Source organism: Myotis brandtii, unplaced genomic scaffold (assembly GCF_000412655.1).
Source record: "Myotis brandtii unplaced genomic scaffold, ASM41265v1 scaffold825, whole genome shotgun sequence".
Lineage (NCBI taxonomy): Eukaryota > Metazoa > Chordata > Mammalia > Chiroptera > Vespertilionidae > Myotis > Myotis brandtii.
The window spans coordinates 2,507,440-2,533,100 of NW_005371349.1; the positions used below are offsets into that span (position 1 = coordinate 2,507,440).

Consider the following 25,661-nt stretch of genomic DNA (forward strand, 5'->3'; position numbering starts at 1 on the left):
TTTTGAAGAGAGAGATAAGACTGGGTGAGTAAATATGGAGAGAAGGGCATTCCAGGCAGAGAGCAGAGGAATGAACAAAACTGAAGGTGAGGGGGGAGCTGCAGGCTTTGCTATAGTCAGAACGCGGTCTTTGTGGGGAGATGGCAGAGGTAGTTGGAGAGGTGGGCAGAAACTAGCATATGCTGGGCTGAGTATTGGGCTTCATTCTTTTTTTTTTTTTTTTTTTTTCCTCCCCCAAGGATTTGTTTTTTTTTATTTTAGAGAGAAAGGAAAGGAGAGAGAGAGAAACATCGATCGGTTGCCTCCTGTACAGGGATTGAAACCCCACCCAGGTATGTGTCCTGTCTGGGACTGGAACCCACAACCCTTCGGTACACAGGACAGTGCTCCAACCAGCTGAGCCCTACCGGCCAGGGTAGGAAGTAATTGAAGGATGCTGAGCATGGAACTAACATCAGAGCTGTTTTTTAGGAAAGAAATTTTTGCAGCAAGTGGTAAAGGGCAATCTGTCTGGACATGGCACTATGTAGAGACATCTAATTAAAGAGGACGTGTATCTGGATGATAGAGGTAAGTAGACTTGAGGAGGGGTAAGGAAGAAGATTGGCTAAGGCAACTTGGCGGCTGTGGGCGCTGTTACCTGAGAAAGGTAATATGGGAAATAGAAGTTTTTTGGACTATCATGAGTTCCATTTGGTTATGGTTAAGATTGAGGTGCTTGTGAGTCATCCAGAAAAAGAGATGTATCAGGCAGTTGAATGGGTTGATTTGGGCTACCGAGATTTGATATATCCCAGTAGAGTATAGGCAGTAATGAAAGTTTGTGTAGAAGTGAGCTTTTTCTGAAATGAAACTGTACGTTTAGAAAGATACCAAAAGGAGAACCTCGAGGAATGTCAAACATTTGAAAAGGAACCAGCAGTGAGCAAAGGCCGCGGAAGCATTCCTGCTGTCCCTGAAACCGAAAGGGGCCATTGTAAGACTTTACCAGGAATATCTTAGGTTGACTTTCTGGTATGCAGTCGTTATGTTGACTTTCTGGTGTACATACACACCAGGTCAGCTATGTCTTTGTGTTCTTTAGCTGATTTGCTCTTAGGACAAGCTTTACAAAAATTCAGAGTTGTGATTTCATAAGAATGAAACTTAGTAAAGCATTTTCCAAATATAACATGCTTTGCCTTCATTGTACTTTTGCATTCCTGAAATAATGATCAAGCAGTGTATCTATCACTCTCCTCTACACAAGCCACATAATTTCAAAAGTGGAAAAGGTATTCCAGAGAGAAAGCTTAGAAGCAGAAGGAGTTCCTGGGAGTGGAAATGGTAGTAGCATACCCCCTGTAGCAGATTTTGGAGGTCAAGAAGTGGAAGACCTGGCAGTTAGCTGTTAGTGGGTGGGTATTGGGGCATACATTGACCAGAGAAGATAATTTAGGTGTTCAAAGCCTTTGAGAAAGGGCCTCGTGATTCTTAATGTTAGAAACCAGGAGATCTGTGTGATGGAAAGTAACCTCCCTTTTCCCCAAAGCAGACACGCGTACCTTGCGACAGGAATAGGTTTTGAAGTGTGGTGAGCAAAACAAACTCTGCTGAGCACCTTCATTTCATTGCTGGTTTCCTCAGTTACCGAACTCAGACAATTCCAAATTGTCTTTCTATCCTCTACTCCCCAAATGAGAAAGCCTTTAGCTTGTCATTACGGTACTTCACTTGGCTGTCAGTATTTTCACATTAGTAATTGGGTGATCTTGGCTGGGGGTGGAGGGCTGCTCTGCCCTTTGTAAGATTGGCCCACACGCCATTGTACTCAGGTCCCCCACAGGCGCAGAGGCAAGCTGGCTGGATTTTTAATGCAAAAGCATGTGGGCGGGTGGATATATAGTGTTAGACTTTTTCAAGGCAAGATAAAGCCCATGCACCTAATGGGGCCACCGGGAATAAACTTGACAACACACAGAATTTTTCTTTCTGTTTTTCTTGTCCTACATCCAGCAATTTAAAATACTAAGAACAGGGATAAAGTGAAAATTATTCCATACCTGTATCTATTGTTTATTGGTAATAATCAACACATTAAATATCTGCTGGATCCCAAAATCTTACTCTTTGTATGCATACAGTACATAATAGATATATTGTATATCTGAGGTAGCAAAACTTTTATGGGGGTGGTTGATGATTTTTTTAAAAAGGCTGGGAAATTCTGGGTTATCTCGTTCGAGTACTTGTAGTCAGCCTGTGTGTCTGTCTGAGATGTTAGTGCACTTCCTTTCTTTTTCTCATCTCTCAAACTGGGCTAAGGGTGATAAACTCATAAGCTCAGTCACCAATCTGAAGTGCTTTAGGAATATATGTGGTACTTTTAGGATTATGGCAAAATATGTGACACTAACACTTACCAAGAATATATGTAATGCTTCAAAAATACAGAGTGTCCCAAAACAATGTACACACGCTTTAACAGCTGATAAATCACTTAATTTTCACTCCTTTTCAGGTTTAACTGATTTGAAATTATGGGTGAAGCCAGACAAAACTTTGAACAAAGAAAATTTATCCTCAAGTGCCAATTTTTTTAATGGGGATATATAAAAGATAAAGTTTACGGTGCAAAACGGGCAACATTCAACAAATTGAGGGCACACAAATATTGAACAAAATCATTCTTGATGTTTGCGATACCATTGCTTCACGTTATCAGCAGTGCCTGGACCAGAACAGTCATCAGTTTGAAAACAGATATTGACCAAAAAAAATTATTCATTAGATTATTCTGTAGATTCTTTTAAATTTTGAAAATGAATTGTATATTAATAAACACTGACTTTATGATTCAAAGTGTGTATACATTTTTGGGACATCCCGTATATATTTATACAGTTCCCCTACATCAGGGAACTTTGAGGTTGCTTAAGCATGTGCAAATAAGCTGAAAACAAAAAAATGCCAGGGCACCCTAGCTGGTTTGGCTCAGTGGATAGAGCATCGGCCTGTGGACTGAAGGTCCTGGGTTCGAGTCCAGTCAAGGGCACATGCCTGGATTGTGGGCTCGACCCCCAGTAGGGGGCATGCAGGAGGCAGCTGATCAATGATTCGCATCATTGATGTGTGTGTGTCTCTCTCCCTCTCTTCCTCCCTCAATACAATTTTTTTTTTAATGCCAGGGGACCCTAACTGGTTTGGCTCAGTGGATAGAGCATTGGCCTATAGACTGAAAGGTCCTGGGCTTGATTCCAGTCAAGGGCACATACCCAGGTTGCAGGCTTGGTCCCCAGTGGGGGGCATGCAGGAGGCAGCCAATCAATGATTCTCTCTCATCATTGATGTTTCTATCTCTCTCGCCCTCCCTTCCTTGCTGAAATCAATAAAAATAATATATTTTTAAAAAAATGCCAGGGGTGGGACAACAGGAACCCTAAAATATTTACCACATTATAATTTACAATATTAATTTAATTTGTATGAGTAGAGTTGCTCAGTTAATAACACACATTTATGAGCATAATATGTTTTTTCCATGAAATCATGATGTTTTCAGTGATGTTAAAACCTAAATTAGGAAGATTTTTTTCACCCCTAATTTGGTGAGGAGTTTATTGTCCTGCATGCCTGCCCCAGGACTTCCCTCACAGTTTTTAGGATGGTTCCTCAAACTGTTTAGGGTATTTCCCTTTATCCAAATGTTTTGGTATTTTGAAATACAGTCTCACGCGATGTGATGACATTTTGGTCAAGGGTGGACCACATATACGACGATGGTATACTACTTAGCCGAGGTGTGCAATAGGCTACCCCGTCTAGATGTGTACATGCTCTCTGTGATCCCACAGCACAATTGCCTAATGACAGTTCTCAGAATGTATCGTTGTTCAGTGGCACAAGACTAGATATATGCAGGAAGTAGTATGATGGTGTTTCCTGATAAATTAAGTAGTTGATGAAGAAGTGATAGAATTTGCCTTGGCTGGTGTGTTTCAGTGGTTGGAGCATTGGCCCTGTGCACCAAAGGGTCTCGGGTTCAATTCCCCATCAAGAGCATGTGCCTGGGTTGCAGGTGCACTCCTCTGGTCGGGGCGTGCAAGAAGCAATCACATCGATGTTTCTCTCCCTCGCCCTTCTCCCCTTCCTCCCTCTCTCCCTTTCACTCTCTCTGAAAAACAATGGAAAAGATGTCTTCTGGTGAGGATTAACAACAGCAACAACAAAATAAATGATAGAATTTATGATGACATTTGTGTCTGGGCCCATTTTTCTTAGCGGTTCTTTTTCCCTTCCCATGCATAGTAGACTATGTTGACTTCTCTTTCTGTCCTTATGCTGCCCAAAGGAGAAATACTTATTTGTATCTTTGCCACTCTGTAGTTTTCTTTGTTTCAGGTTTTCCCCCCTTTTCCAGGAGGCAGATTAGCAAAATGTTTTTAGAACAAGACAGACCCAAATTGAAGCGAACTGTAGTTTCACTTTTTATTGACTGTGTTTGTAGTCAAGGCACTAAACCTCTTTGAACTCTAGTTAGTTCTTCTGTAAAATAAAAAGACCCTCTCTGGAAAGGGTTGTCCTTAATGTACATAAAAATGTCTTAAAATAGGTACACAATACAGTGTACCTTTTTTACATTTTAATTTTAAAGTAAAAAAGAAACTACCATTACAAGGGCTCCATCCTGCACTCTTAGTTTATGAGGAATTTGTATAAGGCTCAGACGAGCTGAGGGACCTGAGCAAGGCTAGGGGAGGGCAGTGTGGATGCCCCTGGACCTCAGTGTCCTTTCGGATCCACTGCACTTTCTTTATGCCATTCATTTCTCACTGTGCAGACGCATGGTAATGGCGGTGTTTGCTGTTCTGTGTGAACTGATCCTGAGTTTGACCTAAATTGCCTGGGTAGAGATTACATTTGTATAGACTCTTAAGGATAGTTCTGTGGACACTTTCTAAAATAGGGTAATTACTTTGCCCATACTTATGACTTCATTTACTAGACTTTATAATAGGAAAATGGATTGGAAAACCTCCTAAAATCCCATCTGGTCCTTTGATGTGTAAAGGGTTTTCAGTTACCAGGAATTGTTCCAAACACATATAAAACTGGTCCCTGTTGTCCAGAATTGTCTTTCTAAGGTGGGGGGATGCCTGTGTGTGCATGCGCGCGCACACACACATACAAGTGGTTGCAATCTGTTGAAATCATATTTTTCAGATTTACGCTATTGAAGCATTTGCTTATCATGAGTAAAAAGAAAACCAGGTGTAAAAATTCATTATGTAATAATCACGTTTCCTCATTTACATTTGGGAGATCATTTACCGCTTCTTTTGAAGAAGAACTAGAATATTTTTGTAGCGTACTGTCTCTCCAACAAAGGTCTTTCTTTGCAATATAAATCAAACCGTCAAACACTTACTGAATGCCCAGAGGATACTGAGATTAATAGATGAGGCTCCTACCCTCAAGTAGCTTAATCTAGTAGAAGGCAAATAATCTTATATAATAAAAGGCTAATATGCAAATTGTCCTCTCCACCAGGAGTTCAACCGGGAGTTCGACCAGGGGACGGGGACGGCCAGCCAACTGCCCGCAGCCCCTCCACCCAGCCCTATCGGGGTGGGCCGCCGGACCCCAACCGTACATGAATTCGTGCACCGGGCCTCTAGTTACTATATATTGAGACAAGGATGATGATACAACTGTGATAATAATACAAAGTTCAGTGGTAGCAGAGAGGAAGTAGTCCTTAAGTTAGGTCTTGAGTTTGCCAGCTTAGGCAGAGAAAACAGCATATACCAAGTCTGAAAATCGTGAAACATCTTGGCAGTTGGGAAGCTACTTGCAGTAGCTTTAGTAACAGGAAGGTAAGACTGGAGACTTAGGCGAGGGCCAGATAATGGAGAGCTTTGTGTTCAGTGCTGTACACTTCACACCAATCAGAAAATACTGTGAACTTGTACCAAGAGATTGGTGGTGTTTGCTGTTAGTCAAAGGTGAACTCTCTTAAATTGATTTTCTCCATTCTTTTTAAGTTAGTTATTAGCACACTGACAAGTATAGAGGAAGTAATGTTTTCATTAGGGTTTTAAAGAACTAATTCATTTTACTAAGTATCTCCAATATTATGGGTGGTTTTTGTTGTTTTTTAATCTCATTTTAAGTTACATTATGGCCTCTCTCCATTGTGCTTGTATGGATAGTTGAGTATTGAGTGTTTAGTAGGAAATACAAAGAACAGTGAACAGGGACTGTAATTGCAAAGGTAGGTAACAATATGATGAGAGAATTTGTCAGCAAATGTAGAATTGTCTTTGAGGATAATAGACAATACCACTTTAGCTAATTGTCTCAAAAAAGTTTGTGGCATTGGAAATGGTACCTTCAGCTGAACAGACCCTATTCACTGACTCTCAGAAGCAAAACCTCAGTTGTCAAGCTTCACTCACTTTCAGCAGAGTTCCTAGTCTGCTTTTATGTTGCCTCAGTTTTAGGAGCACACAACCAAGGAATACCAGACATTAGAAGAAGGGGAGCCCTGACCGGTTTGGCTCAGTGGATAGAGCGTCGGCCTGCAGACTGAGGGGTCCCAGGTTCGATTCCGGTCAGGGGCATGTACCTTGGTTGCGGGCACATTCCCAGTGGGGGTGTGCATGAGGCAGCTGGTCGATGTTTCTAACTCTCTATCCCTCTCCCTTCCTCTCAGTGAAAAATCAATAAAATATATTAAAAAAAAAAAAAGAAGAAGAAGGGGAAACTATTGAAGGATATTATGCAGAATGGCAGTCTAGCTTTTAAAAAATAATAATAAACTTTGTTTTTCAGAACAGTTTTAGATTCACAGAAAGGTATACAAAGAGTTTGAGTAAACCCCACACCAAGTTTTCCCTATTACTAACATGTTATGTTAGTATGGTATATTTTTTATAATTAGTGAACCAATATTAATACATTATTATTAACTCAAGTCCATACTTTACTCAGATTTCCTTAGTTCTTCCCTAATGTCCTTTTTCCGTTTCAGGATTCCATGTGGGATACCACATTACCGTAGTTGTCATGTTTGCTTTCACTCATTCTGGCTGTGACAGATCTGGTTTACATTGTAATGATGTTATTTTGATTTATAGACTTGAGAACTTTCTGAAGGGGACAGAATGAAAGCGGTGAAGAAATCACTGTATAATAATCCAAGGGGAGGTAATGGCAGCTTGAATTGGAGTGGTAACAGAAGTAGAGAGAAGTGTTCTGATTTGGGGTATATAAAAGCCATAAATTGGAGGAGAAAAATCAAGCAAATGAGTGTAGATAGAAAAGAAAATAGGTTCAGGGGATGGAGCCCTTGGGCACTTGAATGTTTAAAAATTAATGAGATAAAAAGAAACTAGCAAATGAGACCAAAAAGAGTGGCCAGTTAGGTAGAAAGCAAACCTAGAAGGTGGTGTGTCCTAGCAGCCAAAGTGTTTCAAGGCAAAGAAAATGAATGCCTCTATTATGTGCTCTTGATGGGCCAAGTCAGATGAGGACAGAGAATCGGCACTTGGATCCAGCAGCAGGTGATCATTGATGACCTCTGTGAGTAGTTTCAGTGAAGTGGTGAGAGCAAAAGCATGTTTGGGTTCAAAGCGAATGGGTGGGCACAGGGAAAAAACACTGCAAACTGATATTTAACTATAGGTAATATGTACGCGGAAGTATTTAGGAGAAAGTGGACTAATGTCTGCAACTTTGAAATGCTGGAAGGGTAGATAATAAAAGGATGTACAGATAGATGAGTGGTAAAGCATGTATTGTTAATGATATAATTTAAATGATGGGTAAATATGTGTTCATTGTAAAACTCTTTTAACTTTGCTTTGCGTTTGAAACCTTTTATAATAAAATGTTGGGGGTTGGGGAGAGAACAGGAGGAAAGAAATTGGAGACAAGGAATACAGGTGTAACTATTCTGAGGAGTTTCAATGTAAAGGGAGGAAAGAGATCAGGCAATAGACTCAAAAGAAGTCTGTTTTCATCCCAGTCCCAAAGATGGGGGAAACAGAATTATTTACTGATAGGAAAGATCCAGTAGAGAGAGAGAAAAATCAATGATGTAGAAAAAAGAAAGGGAAATTACTGGCTTGATGATCGTGAGCAGACAAGTAAGGATCTAGTGCATGGAATTAGGGTTTTATTTTGCTAGGAGCTTGGACAAAAGTAATGGAAGGCAGAGGATAAAGATACAGGTACAAGTAGTAGTATAGATGTGGTAGGAGCTTTGTAAGATCTCTTTTAGTTGCTTCTGGTGTGTTTTTTTTTTTTTCAGTGAAATAGGAAGTGAGATCATCTGCCTGGGAAGGGGCAGTTGGGGCTTAAGGCTGATGAGATAGGCATCTAGGAGAGAGCTGAGTCAGGGAGGGAAGCAGAGGGAGAGCCCACCGGAGGTCTCCTGAGGTCAAATAACCGAGTTAATGTTTCAGAAAGAGAATGGCACAAATGAGAGGAAAGACACTATCAAATATTTTAAAAGAAAGAAGATAATTTCTCATAACTGATGATGTGAAGGGTCCACCAAATACCCAGCATAACGAACCAAAACAGATCCTCATTGAGATACATTGTTTTTAATTTCAAAATGACCAGAAGAAAAGGTTCTTAAAAGTATCCAGAAAAAGGAAACAAGTCTCTGTAAAGAAAGGCTAATGAGACGCCAGTAAACTGATGAACGACTCCAAATACCAGAACACAATGTCTTTCAAAATCTGAGGGCAAATGCTGTTCAGCTCAGGATTCTGTTGAATTCTATACTCAGTCGAACTAGCATTCAGGAATATGCATAGAATCAGAGCAGTTTCAGACAGACAAGCCAGGACTCCAGATGCTTGCTTTCCAGGCATCCTTTCTTGGTAAAGTACAATAAAAAAACAAGAATAAGGAAGATGTGAAATCTAGGAATCAGTACATTTAACTGAGGAAAGTATTAGAGGAAAAATCCCAAAATGATAGACCTATTGAAGAGGGAAGTGGGTGTTCCAGACATTTAATACCATCCTTGACAAGTTGTAATAACTTAAAAATGTAATAAAGCCAGAAAAAAAATTGTTTTAAGGTTGTTAGAACTCCAGGAAAAGCAGAAAGCCATCCAATAATGGAACTTTGATTTTTTTTTTTTTTAACCAGCTTAAATTTTTCTCCCAGAGCTGTAAACTGACTTTGACCATGAACAGTCAACTGTAGAAAACAGGGGTTTTGGTTCTAGTCCGTTCAGATTTGATAGCTTAATCATTATAGGTCTATTATGCAGACCTATTCATGACATTAATACTCTTTTACCACACAAATGGGGATTATAAAGGTTTGATGACACCATTCTGTGGCTGCAGACAGTCATACCTTAGGTAATCATAATTCTGATCATTTTTGTGACTTGGAAAACTACTTGTTACCGTGGGCAAAAGAGTGAATCCCTTATGCTTAGATCCCCTTGCATTTCCAGGTAGCACGGCTGTTGCTGCTCCGTTAGTTCCAGGGCTGACCCAGAATCTTGAAGTGGTATACCAGTTTCCCACTTGAAATGCTACATGAGATCAGGACGTTCTTGTAGCCTGGAATTGAGGGTCTGACAGACCCATTGTTTGCATTAATACATCCTATTATTTAGTCCTTTTAGTCCCTCAGTTCTCTGCAGGTTGTGACGTTTCTGTGGGATGAAAGTGCTGGTTTTCCAGGGAACAGTGTGTAGGTGCTTAAAGAGATAAAACTAATAGGCGGAGCAGGGCTAGGCTTGTCTTTTTTTGATGGTATGTGCCTGGAGCAGCGGGGTTCTCAGCCCCGCCCAGCCCGCTCGCAGCCTGCTGTCTCTGAGCTGTGCAGCTGCCTGAAGGAGGCCACAAAAGCTAGTTAATTGTTGGAGAGGCCTCCATTCCAACAGTAAAAGGAGGGGTGGTTCATCCAGCCTGCCTGTTAACAACAGCTATATTTATCTCCAGTCCATTAGAGAGGTCCTTAGAAAAAGTTGTCAAGTCATGAACATTACTGTCCATTTTTCTTGATGAAAGTACCCATATTTGGGGTCTTATAATATAGACTCCTAATGTCACTTGTGGAAGTAGAGAAAAGTATCAGTAATAACTGAGTAAGCATGTGTCTGGGTATAGTAGTTAAAATTGAAGCTTTTCATAGATTCTAAAGTTTTCCTGCACATTATATAGCCATTTGAATTGGTTGTGTGAAAAAAGTAGTCAGTTTTGTGTAGCTATTTTTAATTGTATAGCAATTAAACATGTCTTCATAACTGAAGGATTATACCTTTTATACATTCTCTTTTCTTTAAATATGGTGGAGGATAATTAAACTTTATCTAATTTTTTAATTCTGTCACCTTGAGAAACCTATGCGATGGCATTAAATTTGATATCTCACCCTATACTGTGTTCGCTTCTGTAAACAGAGGGGGCACCTTGTGGGGGAAGCAGTGAATTTAGAGTCTTAAAATAATGTGTATGGGTGTTGTTGGTTTTTTAATGTTTATTTTTGAGTCTCTTCAAAACAGTCAGATTCCCCCTACCCTAGCCTAAATTTCTCTCTATTGCCTGGCTTATGCAGGAGCCCTGCTGCCACTTTTGTCTCCCTCAGATGTGCCTGCCACACAAAAGCCAGAATCATGATCTTAAAGAAAAAATTCAGTCCATAACTTCCCAGAATCCTTATTCTACCGTCAAAGCCCTGCACAGTCTGGCCCAGCTCTCTGTCTCTCAGGTCTCCATGGCTCCACTTCACATAACCCCCTGGGATTCAGCATTTCCCTTCTAGACTATGTTAAACCCCTTCCCACCTACAAAACTGTGCTCAGGTTCTCCCCTCTGCTTGGAATATGTCTGCTCTCTCTCACCCGTGTCCTTCATCGCCACTCCCAAACCTAGCTGAGGCCTACTCACACCTAGGGCTTCCAGTTGCAATTTCACTGCCCAGGTGAGCTTTCCTTGACACTCGTCTCTATGCATGATTAGATTAGGTCTCCCCAAGGTATGCTCTCCTACAAAGCACCCTGAACTTTTCATCATAGAGCTTTCTATATCTGAAGTTGTAATTACCTTGCCTCCCTTGCTGTCAACTACCTGCAAGTAAGGATCCTTTCTTTCTTTCTTTCTTTCTTTCTTTCTTTCTTTCTTTCTTTCTTTCTTTCTTTCTTTCTTTCTTTTTTTCTTTTTTTTTATTGGTTTCAGAGAGGAAGGGAGAGGGAGAGATAGAAACGTCAGTGATGAGAGAGAATCATTGATTGACCGCCTACACACACACACACACACACACACACACACACACACACACACACACGGGATTGAGCCCGCAACCTGGGCATAGGGGGAATCAAACCATGACCTCCTGGTTCATAAGTCGAGGCTCAACCACTGAGCCACGCCAGCTGGTCAGGATCATTTCTTTATTGTATCTCCAGGACCAAGCACAGTCCCTGACTCAAAATAGACGCTCACTATATATTTGTCTGCTCCCTGAGTCTTAATAGACATTCTTGGTTGTTTTATTAGAATACAGTCCTAAGAATGGCATTACTGGGTTAATACGTATGAAGACTCAGATGTTTAATACATATGACCAGTTGATTTTTGTGAAACCTTATGTCTTTTTATATTCTCACCATTACCACCCCACCACCATCACTCAGTATTAGCTTGTTTTCATCTTTGCCAACATGGTCATTCAGAAAGGGGAGGCAGGGGAAGGTCTGTCACGTGTTTGAGTGATAGACACAAACAGCTGGGCTACTCGATCTAGTTGTTCCAAGCAGGCCCCCATGAAGGCCTGTCCTTGAAGATTTCTCTAAGACTCTTCAGCTTTCCTGATGGCACTCGAGCAGCGTGGAGGAGGTAGCGGGCAGGGTAGCTGATCTTAACCTGTAGGCAGTTGCTTTCTGGCAGTGGAGCAGCGTTGCCAGAGTGGTTTCCTACAGCAGGTGACTGTCCACAGTGACCGTAATGACCATTTGTCACTTAAATTTGACAGCTCCATCACAGGGGGCAATGTGTAACCTGTCAGGAGATAGCAAGTAAAGTGTGATTAAACAACTATGATTCCCTCTTTATTGAACACCAGTTAAAATAAAAACGGGACGATGACTTGGCTTACCGTGCCCGCTTACATACTCTGAGTTGCTCTACCTTTAGGTTCTTGCTCTATTCCTGCACTGTTTGAAGTGGCCCTTTTTCTAGTTCCTCCAGACATGAATTGAATTTTCTGCATCGACCATGAAGCTAATTTGGAAATGTAGCTGTGCCTTCCATACCCAGCATATCAGCAGCAGCTCCCCTTAGCCCACTTACTATGTACTTTTATTGTTGTTCGTGTACATGGTTCCCTTAGCTTATAAACACTTCTGAGGGCAGAAACTGTGTCTGTCGTCCTTTTTTAAAATTTCCATTGAAACTCTTTCTTTTTTAATTCCCGTGGCAGCTTTCTAGCACAATGCTTTCAGTATAGTAAACACTTAAACATTAACTCAAGTGCAATTCAAAGAGGTAGTTCCTGTAAATCACTGTGACAATCTAGTAATGACAGACTATAGATCCTAGATTTTCATACCTTTATCCCCTTTCTCAATTCCCCATAACTAGCTCAATAATAAACCGAATTATTTGGCTGCTTAAGCATTGTGGACCTTGTAAAGCAAGGCTCTTTTTTTTAGTTCTTCATCCACGTAGTTGGTAGAATTTGGGTACTTCCTTCAGTGCTTTTGCCCTGTGACAAATGTCACTTTATATAAGAACTATCTCCTTAATGAATTCCAAAAGATAGAACTGATTTGAGGGTAATTTCAGTCAGGGTCCCGTAGGAAACCCAGGACACACTTAAATTGGCTAATTTGAGGAGACTTGAATAACGAGATTGTTTACAAGGTGTGGGCAGGGTTCCTCTGGAAACCACCAGGGATGATGCAGTGCCCAGAATTAGTAACCAGGTTACCGTCTTAAGGCCTGAAGAACACAGTGGGCCAGAAGGGAGGTGCCAGAATGTGGAGGAGGAAAGGCCTGGGTCAGTAGGGCTACGACCTTCAGTTGAGGGTCCAAGACTGTCCACTGACACCTCCACAGAGGGAGCCTTCTGCAGGCCTTTCCATTGGTGGTACCCCTGGGAGCCAGAGAGCAAGAGAGCCTGTCTTTGTGGTCCATACAGATCCAGGGCACACAAAGAGAAGGGTAGGATGTGGGGAGGCAGGTGGAAAATACCAGCACAGGGGTTCCATCTACCTTCTAAAAGTATGCTTTCTGCTCTGGCCAGTGTGGCTCAGTTGGTTGAGCATCATCCCATTCACCGCAAGCCGCGATTTTGATTCCTGGCCAGGACATATACCCAGATTGTGGTACATACAAGAGGCAACTGATCAATATTTCTCTCTCAAATCTATGTTTCTCCCCACCTCCTGCTCTCCTCCTCTCCCTTCTTCTCTCTCTAAAATCAATAAAACATTTTAAAATTTAAATAAATAAAAATAAAATGATGTGTCTTATTCCTGGTGGCTTTAAAAGAGAGAAAATTACCCAGCAGTTCTATAAAAATGTTTTTCTAAAGCTTTTCAGAAAAAAATGGTGGTCAAGAAGGAAGACTACTGAGCCACATGTAATCATCAATCCCTTTTGATTCCACCTCCCAAAAATATCTTGACTCTGTCACCTTACCTCAACCGCACTGCCCCACCCAGTCCAAGCACAGTCATCTTTCACCTGGGCAGCTAGAGCAGTCCCCACCTGGTCTCCCTGCACTTCATTCCCACAGCCCAGTGCAAGGGGGGGGGGGGGGGGGGGGGGGAGTAAAAACAACTATTCTGTGCAAAACAGTTCAGTTGTGATACAGCACAGCTGTGAGGCAGCCCGGTGGGCAGGCCCCTCTGCGGCTGGATGCTCCGCTCCTCCATGCTCTGCTCCGGCCTGCTTTGTGCTGTCTGGCCTGCTCTTCTCTGCTCCAGGGGGCCGGTCTCACCAGTCTTCAGTGGAAAGGGAAAGTGTGCTCCGACAGTGGAGTGTTTGAAAAATGCACAGCTGAATGTCACTGTTCAGTGACTTCTGATTATCATCCTAGCATACCAGCTTGAACTCACTCATTTGCATACTGCAGCCTTTCGCCTAGACACCACAGGAGATCCCGTGGGTCTCTCCTCAAATTCACTCTCTGACCGCGCCCCCCTCCCTCCAAGCTGGGTTTCGGTTCCCTAATCCTGTACTTAAACGAACACTAATCCGCATTTTCACTCTAGTATTGTAATGATCTGTTTAATTGCCTGCATTCACCTCCATCCTGGGAATAGGATGAGGACTCACCACTTCATCCCCAGTCCCCCTTTGCCACCAGACTCCTGATTTGAAGCTAGATTAACTGCCTCCGAAATGGAAAATGCAGTGGGAGGTAGCTTTCTTAAGTCAGAATGGTAGCGTTTTAGGTGTAAGACCCCTGGCCTTGAGTTTTTCAGTCATTGCTCCTTATGCAGCTGTCGGCGATTAACTCGGTGACTGATGTTGCTTTGTTTTTTCTTTCAGTTACGTTCTTGGAGATGGCTCTTGGGTCACAGAATGACTGTAAATTGACAGACCCTTTAGTTCACATCTTGAATCAATAAGGCCTCAAGTGAAATTTAATAAACTCTGTTGTCGTCAATTGAGGGGGGTGTTGGAGCTCCTGTTTCGTTTTATTATGCCGAAGCAACGGGCCTGAGTAGATAGATCCTGGAGGGTGGACCTGGTGAATGTGAGCAGGTTTACGCATCATCAGGAAATGGGTGACTGCTGCTCCCTTGGCCTAAGAGGCTTTGATTTTTATTTTATTGTGGGGTTTTTTTGTTTGTTTTTGAGGAAAGGGTTGTAGAATTTGACCTAAGATTGAAAGCCTTCTGTTAGTAAAGAAGGTAATGACAGTAGCTAAATATACATTATTAAAGTAAAGAATTAGCCAAATTTGAGATTATTTTGGTTATTTCCAGTTAGGAAGTTCTGATACCATTAGTAACGGTTTTGCTTTTCAACTTCAGGAAGCTTGGCCAAGAGAACAATTCATCTCTCCATTTGCTTGATAGCAAGTTGGTAAGTCCACCACATTCATTCCACTCAACTGTCCTACACAGGCCGAGCAGAACTAAAGATGCAAACAAAGAATATAAGCGCCAGCACCGGTTTGGCTCAGTGGATGGAGCGTCGGCCTGCGGACTGAGGGGTCCCGGGTTCGATTCCGGTCAGGGGCATGTACCTTGGTTGCGGGCGCATCCCCAGTGGGGGGTGTGCAGGAGGCAGCTGATCGGTGTTTCTCTCTCATCGGTGTTTCTGGCTCTCTGTTCCTCTCCCTTCCTCTCTGTAAAAAATCAATGAAATATATTAAAAAAAAAAGAATATAAGCTAGTTCACACGTCATCCAGGAAGTTTTCCTGTATCCCTGAATGGGAGTTAGGTCTTTCTCCTCAGTGTTTGGAACTCAGATATTATCTGTTGAATTGATACTTACCATTGTACCCATAATTCCCTCTCTCCTGGCACTCATCACATGGTGTTGCAACTAGCACTTTACTGGGTTCTAAGCTCCTTGGGAGGCAGATCCATGTTCACCTGGCTCGGGGCTTGTTGGATGGTACTTGCCCAGTACAGGCCATCAAATGATTGCAGAATTTTTCAAATGCACAGAATTTTCTTGAAACTCCCTGATGTCTCTCTCTATGTCTCTTGTCTCTCTACCCTCCTATACCCCCTCTGCAGTTGAAATTCTGGTATTCTGAGAGCATTTCACTCTTCTGTTAAGCAATCAACTACACCAAAATAATATGTCTTCGTTGAGTCAACAAAACACAAAAGACAGTTATTTTGAATGGAAACTCTTGGTACCCCTTTGGTAGAAAGAGTTTGTTTTGGGGTATTGCCTGTGCATTTAAGTTTCACTGCCTCTAGGTCTATCTGGGTGGAATAATAACACATAAGTGTGAACTACCTTCCTGTTTTCTTTCTTTTTTTTTTTTTACTTTTATTGATTTTAGCGAGGAAGGGAGAGGGAGAGATAGAAACATCAATGATGAGAGAGAATCATTGATCGGCTGCCTCCTGCACACTCCCCACTGGGGATCGAGCCCACAACCCAGGCATATGCCCTTGATCAGAATCGAACCCAGGACCTTTCAGTTTGCAGGCCGACGCTCTATCCACTGAACCAAACTGGCCAGGGCAAACCTTCCTGTTTTCTTAAAATATCATGAACAGCTTTCTTATTGACAACTGAATCTGGAGAAATTGATAAGAATATCCAATTTGGTTTATTTATCAGAAAAGAAATATCCTGAATTTGGTTAGTACAAAATAGTGGTAGTAAAGATGTCACAAGGAATTATATGTTATTAATGACCATGGTCCTCCATTAAATACTATAAAGGTGAAACTGAGACAAGTGACCAGACATGTTGTAAGTTCTGAACTGAATCTTGAAAGATCCAAATATCTAAGGAAGAGGACAATCCAACCAGAAGGAAAACATGAGAGAAGTACACTGTGCTTAGAGGCTGGGGAGTTGACTGGCTTAACTGAACTGAAGAGTTCACTTTAGTGAAGTAGTGGGGGAGAAGGACAGATAAATAGGTCATGGCCAAATTACATAAACTGGAAAGCCAAGCTAAGGATAATTTGGGTTAAGGCTTTTTAATGGAAAAACAATGGTATTTGAAACTGATTTAGGGCACTAAATAGATTGAGGTAAAACCAATTCAGCCTTAAACTATGATGCCTGGACATTTGGTGGGCATTGGTCTCTTGATCCAGTGTTCCCTCTTCAAACTCCTCCCCATTGAAAGTGGCTGCTTAGAGAGGGTAGAAAAATCTAGCTTGGGCAACAGGAAAGGAGGTACTATTCAAATGGCAGCCGTATAAAAGTGATGAATGATTTTACCAGTGGAAAGTTTGGGAATTTGGGGATTTTTTTTCCCCTTCCCCTCTCTCCTTCCCTCCCTCTTTTCGTTCTTTTCCTTTTAAAATTGTTCAAGGGCAAAACTTAGCACCTCTTACCATCGTGTCTGTCACTAGTAATCAGAAGGTAGACTTGACCAACAAATATACTTGGACTTCTTTAGTTTGGTAAATAGAATTATTTCCTAAAAGAAAATAGCATTAAAAAATCAAGGATTTAGGACTCCTGGATCCCAAAAGAAATGAATCATGTAGAAATACCAATTTCAAACGGAACATGGCATAGATATTGTACTTTTGCTGAGAGAAGTCATTACCATAACATAAACTACCCCCTTGATTTCATATCATTACATAAATACTTTTTTAAATGAATAGGTTTTCCTTAAACCATGTAATAAAACAGCATAATTTTACGTTTACACACAATTTTATAAACCTGCCAATATTAGGAGAGTTTTAAAACTTCAAAAATGCATCTTATTTCTTCTCAATTTCTGGTCTTTAAGGACCAACTACCTGTCAGGAGTCTTGACTGGGTCAAACAGTGCTTGGCGTATCTTTTCTGTGGTTGTTGTTTTTTTTCAGCATGGTGACTGGCCTGGCAATCTGTGTGCCTGGATAAACAATTTAAGGTTTCTGGTAGGACCAGGAACTTTAATTATTAAACTACCTTTAAGTTGGTCATCTCATCATTAAAATTCAGAATAACTTATCTGCAGTGTGGGTGTTTTTCATGATTTGGCACACAGTAGACAGGCAGCGTAGCCAAGATGTTTTTCATGTTGAGCAAAAACTGTAACAGATGGAGGTGGTGATTATAAAGCACTTATTTAAAATGTTAGTAATGAATCAATGTAGTTTGAGGCCAAGTCAGTAATCCGTACTGAGGGAGCCTAAGTAGTTAAAGAGCGTTCTAATAGTCTCTAATATAGTAGACAGCGGGCAACTGAAGAGACTGATTTTAAATGCTCTCCCAGGGCTGTTATCCTAGCCAGGGCCTAGAGAATTTTTCTTAGAGATTAAGTCTTTAAAAAGCCTCGGGAAGTCATAGCCGTATATCAGTATTTTTTCTGTGGGGTTGATTGACCTTTGAAGAGCTGGGGAAACCTCGCCGGCTTATTGCCGGCTCTGTGATGCAGAGACCAGCTATAAGTGGTATTTTGGGATTTTCTGTGTGTAAGAACTTAAATATGTAATTGTTTCCATCTTTCCTGCACAAATGCTTTTTACAAATTGCTTCACAAATTGATAAAACTTTGAATAATTTTCCCTGAAGAAATGTTGAACCCCTGCAAGCTGTTAGAATTAGAGTGTATGTTGAAAGGTTTATTGGGACTACTTACTCTTCCACAACTGTACAGCTTATGTTTTTAACAAAGAAAAAAATCATGATTCCTTTTCTTATTTGTTTGTCTACAGATTAGTCAGGCAAGAAAAGGTCCTAATATTTCAAAAGGCAGCAACCTACAAACAAAATACTTATTTATCTACCATTTTACTAAAAGACACCTTTTTCTATTATTTGTGTAGAATATTAAGTGCAGTTCTTGTCTCCCAGTATTGTATAAAAGGGAGAGGAAGGGAATGAACTATTGTAATCCTTGAATTCTGCATTTAAAATCTTTTTGTGAGTCAGCACAGAATCATGTGTTTTCAGAATAAAACAGGGCCCTCGTCCTGTGTTACCATGTGGCTGTCAGTGCCCATGGGCAGCATTACAGCGACCATCCCTAACTTCATGAAGGTGAAACTCAGCCCCCAGAGCCCCCCGTGTTCTGTTAGCTCTAATACTAGTGCTAATGTGTGCAACAAAGTAACTATGGGGAAGTCCGTGTCCACTAGGACAGCTTGAGTGTGGCTCTGTGCTGATTGCTATGCTGCTTATTACATTTTCTCATGGAATCTGCTCAGTTGCCCTGGAGGCAGGTAGTGTCGCCACTTTATAGCTGGGTAAACCAAAATGTAGAGAATGGTCATTTGCACACTGTCACATGTAGTTCATTGTTGATGAAAATGGAGTTTGGACCCGTGTGTTCATCCTCTTGTGTCCTGTGCTCCTAATGGGTCAGAGACCTAAACCTTTGACCTCTAGCTCGCTTTTTCTTTCTTTCTTTCTTTCTTTCTTTCTTTCTTTCTTTCTTTCTTTCTTTCTTTCTTTCTTTCTTTCTTTCTCTCTCTCTCCTCTCTCTCTCTCTCTCTCTCTCTCTCTCTCTCTTTCTCTCTCTCTCTTTCTTTTTTAACTATATAGAAAGTTTCTATTTGGTATTGGTGTAGATGGGAATTTGCATTGCCTTTAGAACAGTCTCAGGTTGGAGTGAGGGACGGGGCAGGAGCGATTAATGTTACCAGAATCACATACTGTAGACAAGTAGACATGTGGAATGCTCTGAGCCAGCGGTCACCAACCGGTGGTCCGTGAGGTCCGAAAGGTTGGCAGCCACTGCTCTGAGCTGTCCCTGGGAAGACAGTTTTATTTCTGAGAATGTCTTTCCCATAGAGTAGCGATGGTAAGTCAGCATTGTAGGGGTTCCCGAAGTCTCACTGTGTTATTTTCTGCTTCCCTCTGTATTTTGGGGGCTGTGAAAAACTTGTTCATCGAAACTTCTCTCTTCCTCCTTTCGTAATCTCATCTCTTGATCAATCTGCTTCCGTTAAACCAAAGTGTTTTGTGTGGCTTCAAAGTCATAACTTGAAGGAAAATGCAGGTTGGAATAGAACATGCAGCTGTGGGGTGATAGCTAAAAACATTCCTTGGAATTTTCAAAAACTGAATGAAAATTGGTTGTTGAACTCAGCCTTTTATTTGTTAAGAGGTACTGACCGAGTGCACAGTAAGCTGCCTGCCTTCTGTCGTGGGGAAATGGTGGCAGGGGCAGCTTCCTCATTCTCAGAACTCTAACCAGGCTTTTAAAATCACTTGTGAGGGATGTGAGCATTCATCTAAAACCATAGCAAATTAAACAGTCTTTGTAGGTAGGTGCAGACTCGTCCACATACAGTTCTGGCCCTTTCTCTGCTCCACAGTAGACTCACTTATGTTAATTTGTGTCCTTTGCTGTTTTAAACGTGAATAAAACTTACTTTTAAATTATGCCATCCTAACTGCAAGGCTTGCATGTGAAAGCTGATGTACCAGTGGAGCGGGTGGGTGGGCAGACCTGGCCCCTGACTCCCAGGGTGGCCTGCAGTTAGCAGGGACACTCTTTTTTTTCTTTTTCTTTTAATCTTTATTGCTGAAAGTATTACAGATGTCTCCCTTTTTCTCCCATTGACCTCCTGGTTCATAGGTTGATGCTCAACCACTGAGCCACACTGGCTGGGCTTTTTTTTTTTTTTAATAAACACATTAATTCCATATTTTCCTGCATTCTTGGGGGGAGAAAAGCATATTAAACACCAAGTAATAATTTTTTTCTTTATTGATTAAGATATTAGATATGTGTTCTTACCCCCTCCCCCCCAATGTCCCTCCAATAATTTTTTTAAAATATATTTTTTGGGGTGTGAAGAGAGCAGAGTGCCTGAAGAATGGCTCCTCTGTGTAGAACACATCCAACAGCAACTTGGGCTTATTCTTCACAGGTGGCAGGATGCTATGACTTTCCTGTGACATTACGCCCTATACATGAAAAAATATTTTTAATTGATTTCAAAGAGGAAGGAGAGAGAGATAGAAACATCAGTGATGAGAGAGAATCATTGATCTGCTGCCTCCTGCATACCCCACACTGGGGATCAAGCCTGCAACCTGGGCATGTGCCCTGACTGGGAATCGAACTGTGACCTCCTGGTTCGTAGGTCAACACTCAACCACTGAGCCACGCCAGCCAGGCCCAAGTAATAATTTTGTTCTGCAGAAAATCATAGTTCTGAATTCGTACCAAGTCTGGGAATTGCCCTGGAGTGTGTGTGTGTGTGTGTGTGAATTGGGGGTGGGCACTTTTTAGGGGCAGGTTTGCCTCTTGGTAAAGATGATAAGAAGAATGTGTTGCTGTATGATCTTCTGCCATAAAACAGTTGTCCTTAAATTAAAAGTAACCTTTTTCATGTGATTACCTTATTCTGTTTTGATGACCAAATGGGTCTTAATCACCTCCTGACTCTCCTCTGTTCTTTCAAGAAATCTTTAGAGTAAGTATACAACTCACTGTTTCAGGACTTTTAAAGACATTTTGAAAAATTTGTTCATAAGCCTGAAGTTTATCTTTATTATAATTATTAAATAATGCTTTATAATATAATTGCTAGGCCACATTTTTTCTCAACCCCTTCTTTTTGGTAGATAAAATCTTGGTTTTAAGCAGCTTTTAAAATAGCGCCTTTGCTCTCAGGCTGTTGAGTCTGCTGTGACGTATGTGGGGTGTCAGCTGCCTCCCGAGGTCACAGCATCTTGTGATGCTGGTGGATCAGCCTTACTGCTCAGACATGCCAGTGTCATCGTAGCAGGGAGCGCCTTAAAGACACTCCCAAACCATCATCTTCCGTGTGCACTTTGTAATTGTCTAGAACAGAACAACTTTGCTGGCTACAGCACAGGTTACTGTTTTTGAAATGCAGACTTTAAAATTAGGAATGTATTTGATATGTATTAGTTTGTATCATCATAGTATTCAATAAAATAAAATAAAAATTTTTTGAGGGAAAAGCAATGTTAAAAAGAAACAAGTTTTCACCACGGAAGCTGATGGGGCTTACCAGTAGCTGATTTTTTTTCTGAGCTCTCAAATTCACACTGGCAGAATTTACCACTTTATCTTGCACACTTAAACTCAGTCGCCTACAGGCAGGGCCAAAGGTTGACCAGCCTCAGTGTTGTAAAACTCCTCAGGGCATAACTTCTGGTTCTGAGAGAATTATCTGTGAGGCTCATTTAATGCTGGGCTATTTGCTGGTTAGCTCTCAGTCTTATCTAAGGTCCTGTCTCACTCTGAAATGCCTATACATACACATCATACACTCTGAAGCAATCTAGGTTCTAATTTGGCAGTGAGTACAGCATTGTTCAGTACCTTGAATAATCCATTTGTAAAGAATTTTACCAACTTCCTTTTAGAACTTTGCTGGATAGTGTACATTGACTACCACTGACTAGTCCATCAGCATTTTTCTGGGTTTGCCGTTTTGGAGTTTGGCTCACATTTCTATCTTCTCCTTTAAGTTACCAACTTTTTAAAAATGCCTCCTGCCGCCCTAACTGGTTTGGCTCAGTGGATAGAGCATCGACCTGTGGACTGAAAGGTCCCAGGTTCGATTCCGGTCAAGGGCATGTACCTTGGTTGCGGGCACCTCCCCAGTGGGAGGTTTGCAGGAGGCAGCTGATCGATGTTTCTCTCTCATCAATGTTTCTAACTCTCTATCCCTCTCCCTTTCTCTCTGTAAAAAAAATCAATAAAACATATTTTTAAAAAATGCCTCCTGCCCTTTGCTGTTTGTTAGAAATCTAGAATTCAAAGGACGGCCTTTGTTCTATACCTAGATCTGTCCTGCAACATACAATACTCTACAGATTACAGAGTCATGGTCTAGACCAGTGGTCGACAAACTGCAGCTCGCGAGCCACATGCGGCTCTTTGGCCCCTTGAGTGTGGCCACAAAGTTTCAATCGCACTGTACGTGCGCGCCCGCATGTGGTATTTTGTGGAAGAGCCACACTCAAGGGGCCGCAGTTTGCCGACCACTGGTCTAGCCTATCCGTGTAACTCACAGGGAGCAGGATTGGAGAGAACACTCGTTTGGGATCTGAAAACATACCTGAGTCACTAGCTGGAAACCTGGAGTAGTCAGGTCCCATTTCCGAGTCTGTGTTCACTCAGTGTCTGCTGTTTTCTAGAATCTTCACTCCCAAACTAATCTGTTACTTTCCCCATCATCCTCCCTTCTGCTGTTCTGCTGAAGGTTTAATGCTAGATGCTTGGGAGTCTGAACTCTCATTTCCAGGGACAGTTCCTTTTTCTTTTTAACTCTCAGGGTTGACATAATGCTTGAAATTTCAAGAAGATTTTCTTGCATCCATGTACCTGATAATACTTCAAATAGCACCTTTTACAAACAAACCTAACGGCAACATAATTGCCTTAGTGGCTACCCTTTTAAGAGTGAAAAGGACATAATTGTGTGGTTTTTTTCTTATTTCTTTTTAGGTTTTGAATGAAGAATGTGATCAGAACTGGTACAAGGCAGAACTCAATGGGAAAGATGGCTTCATTCCCAAGAATTACATAGAAATGAAACCACATCCGTAAGTTGGCCCCTACTGTCTCCCAAGGGTCAGACCTGCTTGCTTGTTTCCAGTAATGTTTTTAAACTGAAATTCATGTTATACTTTTATTCAGTCTTCCCAGGGAATTAACAAAGCATGTTGATTTTGCATATTCATGTTAATAATAGTATATAATGATAATATAACAGTCAATAATAAATAGTGTATAAAATACACTAGTCAATAAATAGTGTATAAAATACACTAGTCAGATTAATAGTATTTGCTGGTGATCTTTCAATAATGAAACAGTTGTTTCATTTAAAACAATAGTTTATATACTATTACATAATAGTATATATGTTTTTGATTATTAATAACTATCAGTGATCTTCAAGTAATAAAATAGTTATGCAGGTCCATAATTCTTTTTCTAAGAAACCCTTAGGGCCAGATGTTTCATAGTTCTGTATTTTTGTTTTTTAGTTTTAGAAAGGGTACTAATCACAGGGTTTTATACTGATATGTTTGATTTTCCTATGAGACCATATCTTAATAATCTTTGTATCCTCAGAGCACAATGCTTGGCATATAATGGGTTCTCAGTAAATGTTTATTGTACTCACTGCCTTGCTCTCCACTTAATGTTTCCATTTCAGAGAAAGCAAAATGCTCTCTTACTTTAAGCTGCTGAGAGCAGTGAACTTTTTTCTTTTCATTTATTTTTTTCTAGAGCTCCTCCTGTTCATAATGATATGTTACACAGTGGGACCCTGGGAGCCCTAACAATCACTGTCCTCCCACCCTCACTGACCACCTCTCTCACTGGCCCCGCTCCTACCCCTAAAGCAGTCTTTTCATGCTTAGTATGTCAGGGGAACTGAGGCTTTCAGTGCTCAGACTAGACTGCCACTGAGGCATGAAGTTCTTTCTATCTACTTGGTTTAACACAAGTGATAAGACTTTTAGATAACTTGACCCACTTTAAGTATCAGCCCATTTGTCCCTCCTCCCCCATTGTTACGCCCTGTGTACCAGCATTTCTCTTCCTTCAAGTACTAGAGCAAGATATTAACCACACCTTATCTAACATCGTCTACATCATGTTACACAGAGCTTACCTCATCTTGCACAGAGCTTACAGTGTCATAGAATTAGAAGGGACCTTTAAGATTGTCTAGTTTATTCCTCTTTATCCTACAAATCAGGGACACTTCTAGTATTTTTATTTCAATGCTAGTAATTTATGAATATAGTTCTCATTATAAAAGACTCATAATGTAGAAAACTCTAGAGCAATGTATGAGTTTCTGCCCATACATATACCCTTTTCAGAGGCAACCACCACTTAATAATTAAATGTGGGCCAAATGCTACCTTAGGAACTGAATCTGTTCTAAAAGATTATTCACTTCCTATAAAATGAAACAAATGACGCAGGAGCTTCACCATGAAGCTATCTGTTGGTCAGTAACTCTTACAGTTCTTACTATGTGGCAGAGACTGCTAGGTGCTGGGAAGTTAGGTGCAGTAGTTACATTATGGACGAATGCAATTTCCATGTCGTTAATATGAAGCTCTTTGAGAGGTCACACCCAGAAAGCCTGAGCCTGGACAGAAGGCGGGGTACCCTGCAGTTGGGAATGGGAAGACACCTTTATCTACAGACATTTCTGTAATGAAATTGTGAGGCACTCTAATATACCTCTTTTACTTCAGAAGACAGGCACCTTATAATGGCTCAATAGGAGTTTCATTGAATGATTTACAAGGTGAAAACCAGTCTAATTTATAAACTTTTTATTCTAGTTTTTGTTTGGAATTTGTACTGTCTTATATCTTATAACTTATATGAGTTGGGTCTCTCACCACGCCCCCACCACCACTACTACCATTTTTTTGTTTTAGATTCCTTGGAGAATTTGTCTTCATTTATACTCCTGGGAAGTATACTAAGCACTGCTTTGCATTCTTATAGCCACTTAGCATCAGTGTTTGCTTTGGGGGCTGTGTAGGCTTTTCATGGACAGATGATGGAATGCACTGGAGAGAAGGGAGAAGCTGTTGGGTAGTGGTTACCGGGAGTGGGAGGGGCTCCTTGGATCGCAGTGCACCCTCCCTCCCTCCATCCATGGAAGCCAAATAGCATGTGCAACCTGTTCATTCAGTCCTTCCTCAGAATGGAGCAGGGCTGGCTAACCTGTAAAAGGCAGATAATGAATATTGTGGGCTTTGTGGGCCACATGCAATCTCTGTCATGACACACACTCCTCTTCTTTTGAATTTTTTAAAACAGCCTTTAAAAATTTTTTAAAAACAGTCTTAGATTATGGGCCATACAAAAACTGGGCAGATTTAGGCCAAGGGCCATGGTTTGCTGACACCAGCGCCAAATCCAATGATAACAAAATCAACTTAAGTTCCTTTTCATTTTCGTATTTCCAGGCTGAAAGGGAATTCAGCAGAACACCACACTGTAATTTTTGTGTTAAACTATTAAGAAAATATAAGAATCCTGGCCGGTGTGGCTCGGTTGGGTGTTGTCTCCTGCA

General features: G+C 41.2%; 1 protein-coding gene and 1 long non-coding RNA gene across 3 annotated transcripts in view; both read left to right on the plus strand.

Annotated features, from left to right (window-relative positions):
* The window catches only part of GRB2 (growth factor receptor-bound protein 2), a 54,570-nt gene that overhangs the window by 17,596 nt on the left and 11,313 nt on the right, over positions 1–25,661 (plus strand). For both annotated transcript variants that reach the window (XM_005884282.2, XM_014531800.1), the window contains exon 2: positions 23,051–23,148. In XM_005884282.2, the coding sequence (XP_005884344.1) occupies positions 23,051–23,148 (98 nt within the window). The remainder of the gene's footprint in view (positions 1–23,050; positions 23,149–25,661) is intronic.
* On the plus strand, positions 7–1,168 carry LOC106724425. Its single transcript, XR_001360218.1, has 2 exons — positions 7–86; positions 472–1,168. It is a non-coding gene; the product is annotated as an uncharacterized LOC106724425 (long non-coding RNA).